The sequence below is a fragment of the Cariama cristata genome, unplaced genomic scaffold (assembly GCF_000690535.1).
Source record: "Cariama cristata isolate BGI_N322 unplaced genomic scaffold, ASM69053v1 scaffold5631, whole genome shotgun sequence".
NCBI classification, from domain to species: domain Eukaryota; kingdom Metazoa; phylum Chordata; class Aves; order Cariamiformes; family Cariamidae; genus Cariama; species Cariama cristata.
Genome location: NW_009599688.1, coordinates 1 through 7,800, shown reverse-complemented (window position 1 = coordinate 7,800; position 7,800 = coordinate 1). Strand labels below are relative to the sequence as shown.

Here is a 7,800-nt window from a genome sequence, read left to right as displayed (position 1 = left end):
CTTTGGCAAGATTTGCAACTGGCTGTTGGCTGCAAGATGAGTGAGGCGCTGACCTTCAAATTCAGAGGATGTTTCAGTGCAGGGACATCTTGGATCATCCAGTGTATTGAAGCTGGGGGTGAATTTAAATTGCAGGTTTCTAGCAAATAATTATATTTACATGTTTGATGGCCATATATCCCCATCCTGTGCCTAGCAGTGAGCAGTAACCAGCTGCTAGGGAAGGTTAAATGTGCTTAATGTCTGTATTCCACCATTTCTGAAGGGAAATACCTGTGAGAGGGGAATGCCACAGGTACATGTGTAAATAACTAAGGATTGTGGTGTTTGTGGATTTCTGGCAAGTGGTTCATGAGGCTCAGCAGAGCCTGCTGTGGCCATGGGGCTCCTCTTAAAGTACAGTTGGTTCTTACAGCTGTATGAAAAAGTACTTATAAAATCCTCTTTGTTTTTTTTTTTTTGTAGGAAGTATTGTGAGTGTGGGCGATCCAAAAAAGAAGTACACATGTTTTGAGAAGATTGGACAAGGGTTAGTATATACTCCTTCTCTGTCCTATACCTTTTCTTATGCTAAGAAGGAAACACTGAAACCAAGCTAAGTTAGTTTGCTGGAAAAACAGTTGGTGATGCTTTGGAGAGTTTATTTTGTTTGGTTGTTTTTTTATTTTCTTTTTCTTTTGTATTTTTTGGAGGTTTTGGTGAGTTCCACTCCCCCAACTCTTCTCCTTTTCCTGGCAGTCTTGAGTCACAGGGACCAGGGGTTTTTTTTGTGCAATTGTGTTTTAATATAAGAAAATATGTCATTAGATGATCAGGTTGCTAAATATATCTGCAAGCAAGGAAGGAACTGCTTATTTTCATCATGCAAGACAATCTTCAAATTACAGATTTGCTTTCTGAATCAACTCTCCTCGATGTGGGTGTTGTGCCCTTCTTAGCAGGATAGGGGGAAAGTAGGGGTTGTGGGAGAAGCTGTAGTGAGGCAAATCGGTGCAAATAACTGAGATCTGCTGTCAGCTCCGTGTGCTGAGGCTCAAACTCCTGTTTCCCTCACTACAAATGCCACATTTGTTTACTTTAGCTGATCCTATCTGCTCTGTAATCCTGTTGGGCAATCTGCAAGCTGGGGCAGTGCAGTCATGCCAATTTAAACGGGATCAGCTCACAGTCCTACAAGCTGTGCTAAGCTGCTGGTTTAGCAGCAAGGGTTTGGATGACCATAGTGTCCCTTATTAGGAGCTTTGTTCCCCATAAATTCTCTGGCTTCTGCTCCAGCAGCAGTCTTGGCTCAGAAATATTTCAGGTTATATTTACCACTGGAGTTACTGCATGAAAAGGAATGGGACTGAGAGCACTTCAAAGAGACAAGTGGGAAGGGGCATGTGTTAAGCTCTCAGTCTTGCTATGAGGCACTAATAAGTGGATTTTTTTTCTTTTCTCTCTTTTGTTTAGAGCCTCAGGTACAGTTTACACGGCAATGGATGTAGCTACAGGACAGGAGGTAAGTGCTGCCAGAATACCACAGCAGTGGATTTTGGATTGTGTCCTAAAAGTTCAAGTTGATGCTACAAAATAAAGATGGTATTTCAGAGGTTCATGACATCTTATTTTTAATGAGGTATTTATTTACTTGCTAATGAGGCATGGTCGAGTGGTTTGAGCAGAGAACTGGAAAAAATGATTTCCCAAGTTTTGATTCCTGAATCATTTCGTATTTGTAAAGAATCTTTCTGTGACCACAAAGGCCAGAAGCAAATATTCAGACTGGATAGTTCCTTGGTAGAAGTTTATCTCTTCATTCCCAAGATTCCTGCCTGTCCCCATTTAAACTCTTTTATATGCCTTCTCCTCCTTTGCTTCTTACACTTATACTAGTTGACTTGCATAGAAATAGTTCCTCTCCTACCCGTTGCCCACTTGCTTTCTGCCCTTGAATTGAGAGTCAAGGAATGTCTGATTTTGTTGATGTCGTCCCCCATCCCTCCTCCCGAATATGGGGAAGTGCCTTGCCTATTGCATGCATGCATAATAAACTAGTAGTGATGGGTACGCAGCGTCTGTGGAAACCATTATTGGTAGACGGAGGATTTTTAGAGAGAAAAGTGTATACGTTATTCCAGATATATTTATGGAAACCTGCAGCAACGCGTGTCTACTTTGCATTTGTACAATGTCAGGGCTATCCACCAGTAGCTTTTGTAATTGTACTTTTTGCTGAAACTCCTTCACCCCCTTTTCCAGTTCCTGAAGAATTAATACAGTTGAATTGCAGCCTCTGAGGAAGGAGTGTTGCATTTATTTTGAAGCAATGAGAAATTTTATAGCAGGAGGAACTCCCGTTTTTTGCTTTCTTTCTGGTTTTCTGCTTTCTTTCTGGACCCCTTTGGTGACTCCCATGTGAATATTTGAAGTCTTATATTACAACAGACTTTTAAATCATTCCCGTTACACTAGTGTGATCATGCCATGGGTTTTTAAATTTGCATTTGGGATTGCCATAACCTTGGCATGCTGTTGACCCGTTCTTTTCTGTGAAGCGTGCTGCTACCAATCCTTTGAGCTCAGGAGCTCTGCGAACGGCAACACATTTTTTGGAAGCACTGGAAGGAAACTCCTTTATTTTGCACTATACAGGGGCCTTGGGCAGCTCCCAGGGTTAAGAATACTGAAGGTTTTCACTGATGATGGCTGTCTAGTATAACTACAGCTGCTTATTTGGTATCCCAATGCACGGGACAGTCTTGGATAAGGAAAATGCCCCTGTATGTACCTGGACCATGGGTCTACTTCTGAAGAGGAGTGAGGAAGTACAGGAGCCTCCCTGAAGCTCCCTCAGTATTAGTCTGGGTTTTTTTTATTGGCATCAAATGCCTTCCCTTTCTTCTTCATCTTTCATGCTCCGCTCTGTTCTTGTGCAAAGAGCGGCATGGGTTTTTTGATTTTTGTCGTCTTTAAGTACTGTTTGGCAGCCGTCGTGAATACTGTGAAAAAGCAGCATGGTGTCTGTCTGTCTGTTCTTGCCTTCTCATGTGTTGGGATTTTTCTATGGTCTCCCCTGTTATGCTATCAAAATGCTAATTGTATCCATCTATATTGGCACTCTGTGGCTTGTTTCTTTTAATCCTTGCTTTTGTGAGCTGGCGTTACTAGCTCCCCTCCATTTGTCTAGGTCTCCTTCTCTGCAAGTAGCAGTTTTGTAAAGGCATAATTACATTTCATTCTCTTTGCCTAAATATTGCACCAAATACAGTTGGGTTGTAACGTCTATGGAAGTGTTTCTACCTCCTGCTGTGCTGAGTAGTCTTACTGATTTGAAGGCTTGTCTGAGGACCAGGTGCTCTCACGAAGTACTGGTAGTGCAGAGAGTTGAACACGAGTTAAAAACATGTTGTAACCTCCTGCTTTCTGCATGTGTTTATGCAGAATAGGGATTCTGCAGAAGGCAGAAAGTTACTAAGCCAAAGGGCTACAACTGACAAATCCATCCCTCTTGCCCTTCAGGGGATAAAGCTGAATCCAATTCACTTATTTTCAGCCCTTTATCTAAACACTGGTGCTTCTTTCCCCCAGGTCTTGCTATGACAGAAAGAAATAGAATTACTATCTCAAAGTACTAATCTGAGGCTGCGTTATTTACCCCCTCCGTGCATTGCTGCCCTGCTGTAGATTTCTAGAAGCAGAAATTCATGCAGGAGCAGGAAAAAAACACTAAAAAAACTTGCAGAAATTTCCAATCCAAAGTAAAATTAATAAGAATCTTTTAAGAAATAAAAACTTTTTGACATATCAGTCCATACTACAGTAAGGGGATCTTTTCCTTGTTACCAAGAAGCTGTAGATGGAGATGGCTATCCAACTGTGACATAAAGGCCTAGTATGAAAACAGTAATTCCTCTTGTCCTTTTTGTCATTAAGTATCCTCCAACATGGGTGGAAATGGACTGGCTGCAGGAACTTGCAGAGTTACTAAATGGTTGAGCAGCCCATGATGAAAAAGTGTTTTCCTGCTTCACGTGAATGTGGGACTAAAATAATCAATGATGGTACTGGCAGGTTTCTAGGGGACTCCTGTAACAATACTTTACTTGATCTTTCTTCACTGCAGGTTGCAATCAAACAGATGAATTTGCAGCAGCAGCCCAAAAAAGAACTGATTATTAATGAAATCCTTGTGATGAGGGAAAACAAAAACCCCAACATAGTCAACTACTTGGACAGGTATGTCATGATTTGAAGAGTTCACAAAGGAACTCTGGAAAACACTTCCTTGTCACTGTCTTAAGTGCTCCTGTCTCAGCTTAATGCAGGTATAGGACAACCTTGCATCACTTAATGCATGTGGCAGTGTTGGGGTGTGGGTGGCTTGGTGGTCTCTCTCCATATCCTAGGAGAAACGGATGTCTGAATCAGTATTAATGGGGTGTCTAGGCTCTCTTTAGAGATGCTGGCAGCAAAGACTTTAGCAGTATGCTGTCAGGACTCCATTTTTCAGCTGTCTCCTTTGCCAAGTTTGACACAACAAGCCGTTTTCCTGCTACTAGAAGAGAAATAGAAGCGGTTTGAACTGTTACATGTTTTTGCTTTTCTCTTCCTCTTCTTTCCTCTTCCACTGAGCAATGCTGACATTCTGCTTGCAGAGGAGCAAACTTCTTCCAAGGTTGGATGGTAATCTCGTCCCTGTGACTGTCCACTGAGGTTTTTTTACAGTAGCATAGCAGTGACAAGGGTGAATGACATGTGACACATAACCAAGCAAGGCTACTTTCTTGCGGGTGTGAATAGGAGAAAAGGAGACCTGCTACAGACATAAGAACTCGGAAAACAGAGGGAATGGGGTTATTCCTTGCTCAGAGCGGGGCTTTGTGTGCTCATCCACATGCTGTGTTACTCTTGCTCAGTCTTGGATATGTTAAGTCCATATGGGACAACTCCTTCTTGAATCCCTACTTCTTCTTACCACAAGAGCTGCACCTAATAACTTATCTCTGTGCAGACCTGCTCTGCTTGCCCTTGAGCTGATGTCCCTTGGACTATGATAAAGACAGTAACAGAGCAGAAGCAGGCAGCACAGTGGCTGCTGCGCGGAGTGTAAACTTTTTTAAAAATAAATGTGTGTAGCTGTGAAAATTCTGGTCGCTATAGCTCAAGGCAGTAAAATGGCCAAGTCTGCAAACAACTGTGCCTGTGAGAGCTCCTCCCCACAGGATGTTAATGCTGTACGTAAGGGTGATGGTAGCAGTGTTGCCATTATCAGCTGTTTGGATGTTGGCTGCTTTGGAAACAGCAACTGGTAAATGTGCTTCTTTGGGGGTAGGGAGCTGCCTTTGAAAGTGCAAGAAATTCTTGCATCATCTCCTGGTTGAATTCCAGGAAACAGTCACAAACTGTCAGCGTTGAAATCTGGGGCATACTGAAAGCCCAACAGGCAAAAGCATTGCATCGTGGCTTGAATTCACCATCAACATAACATTGGTGCATTGTGTCAAGCCTGTGTCATTCGCCTTATGTTAAAGATGTACCTAGTTCCAGTTGAGCTGCAGCAGGATTTTCAGTCTGCTGCACTCAATGTCAGAATCTAGCAGTCCTGATGAACTACAGGTTTGGTTTATTGTAGTGTAAAGGGTGCCTAGATAGGGTAAGCTGCAGGCTTTAATCTTGGCTTTTTTTTTTTTTTTTTTTTTTTTGAATATGCAATGGAGGAGTGTGACCTAGAATCTCTTCTGGAAATCTGAGAGAGTATTTGCACACTTGCTTACTCTACATGTCTACCAAAATCTTATCAGCTGTTTCTTTAACAGGTTTCTTTAACAGGCTTTTAATGTCTTAGCCAAAAAAAGTACTCCTTGCATCAATTGTAATGCTGAATTTTTATGGTGCTGTGTCATCTGCATAGCTATAAAGAGCTACTTTGTTGAAGGGACAGAAAGTCTGCTCCTAAAATTTTGTGGAAGGGGTATGTGCACAGGGAAGTGATGTTGGGCAGATGCCCTCTTCTTACAAAGAGCAGAAGAATATTACCTGTGTAAAATGAAACAAGTGGTAAAGAGTTAAAAATTGCATCTGGGTGAAACTGTTTATTTCTGCTGGCTGATTAGAGGCTTTGTTTCGGCAAAACTGTTTGAGAAACACATTCGTCCCATTAGAGAGAGCATCGCTGAGTGCATACACTTGCCTTGTCTAGTCAGTACAGCCCAGCTGTAGGGCAGCTGCACGTCCTGCTGTCTTGGTCAAACTTCCAGCAACAAAAGCTGCTGCTTTTGTCCTCCACTTTCTGTCACTAATCTCTTTCAGAGGGATTAGCTTTTGTTTGAGTGCAGCAAATGGACGGAGCAGCAACTAGGATGAACATGGGTGTTCTTGTGCCTATTTATGCCACTTCAGCTTTGCAAATGCAGGATCCTGTTGCTGGGGAGTTGTGCCCCTCCTGCCTGGCCTAATGTGCCTGTTTGCTTCCTGAGTGCTGAATTAAGCTGATATTTGAACGCTGCTTGCTGGCTTCTGCCTACTGCTGTTGCAAAAGGAAGTACGAGGAAGGATGCCCTTGCCACTGTGGGACCCAGGGGTTTTTTTTGCGGTTCTGTTTTTGAGAGTGTCTCCCCTTCGGAGTCCCTGATGGGAGTTGCAAGATAGTCATCAGTATAAGCCAACTCTCTTGTTTCTCTTTGCCTTGGTTCTGCCCTTGTGCAAGGGTTTCCTGTTCTTTGTCCTCTCTTACCTGCGTGGCCTGCTTGCTCATGATTAAGACAGCTTTTCTGCTGCAGTGCAAGTGGCCAGCATTGCATGAAGGTGTGCTGTGATGTTTAAGATAGGGACATGGCCTAATTCAGCTGTACTTAGGAGCTGAACTTAGAAGCATCTGGCTCTGAAGACAGTGACATTAGTTTTCCTGCGCAGACAAGCAGCCAGTTGCGCTGAGTTACCTTCTGGAGGTGCCGGTTTCTTTCTACTGTGTGAAAGAGGCCCTCAGGTCTGCTTCTAAACTCAGGCATCTAAACACAGGCATCAGTTGCCCAGTTTTAGGCAAAGCAAACTCCTGCCCTTTCGTTTCTTTCTCTCTGAAGAAGTCTCCTTAACCTAATGAACCCCACAAATACTCACTTTAAGTGGTAGCTGCTGTTACCCTGACCCCAACCCCAAACTCGATGAGGACTGCAAGGTCAATGAATAAATGGATGACAATCATGCTACAAGAAAACACTGACTTCTTTCCAGGCCAATTTAATGTTTGCATGTTGGGGGCCTGTTACCAGTGCAGAAATCTGTAACAAATGATCTTGCTTTTCTGGCCAAAACCAATTTTATAAAGTTTATCAGTAAAAAGAGGACTATGACTGTCTGGTGTGTGTTAGTGATAGGAAGGGCTTGGTGGACACCTTCCTAAGGTATCTAAGGGGAAGCTGAGGAACACCTTACAGGAGCAGACATTACCTGCTGTTGCAGATGGAGGAACAGAAAGATGTAGACCACCTCCTTCTTCCTCAAAGACTTTATTCAGCTTGTTTTTGCTGCCAGCCTTGTTTTGGAAGGTGACTGTGGGTGACAAGGTGTGACACTATGCTATGCCTGACATCACATGGAGAGCAGCACATAGGTGTATGGACTTCCTGGTGGTGTCTCTGGAACTGCTGAGAGTGGTTTTGAGTCATGCCTACAGTAGGCAGCTCAGTGACTAAAACTGGCCTCTGCTGCAGCAAGAGAGTGAAAAGCTCCTGGAGGTGGTACCACCTAGTCTTCTGAAATGACGTTTCACAGAATGGTCAGGGTTGGCAGTGCCCTCTGGAGATCACCCAGTCCAACTCC

The 7,800-nt window shown here is 43.3% G+C and overlaps 1 protein-coding gene across 1 annotated transcript in view; it reads left to right on the top strand.

The window, feature by feature from the left end:
• The window catches only part of LOC104168974 (serine/threonine-protein kinase PAK 1), an 18,353-nt gene extending 14,119 nt beyond the window's left edge, over positions 1-4,234 (top strand). The window contains exons 7-9 of the mRNA XM_009709763.1: positions 466-529; positions 1,453-1,501; positions 4,106-4,234. Coding sequence (XP_009708065.1) covers positions 466-529; positions 1,453-1,501; positions 4,106-4,234 — 242 coding nt within the window. The remainder of the gene's footprint in view (positions 1-465; positions 530-1,452; positions 1,502-4,105) is intronic.
• The last annotated feature ends 3,566 nt before the right edge of the window (positions 4,235-7,800 follow it).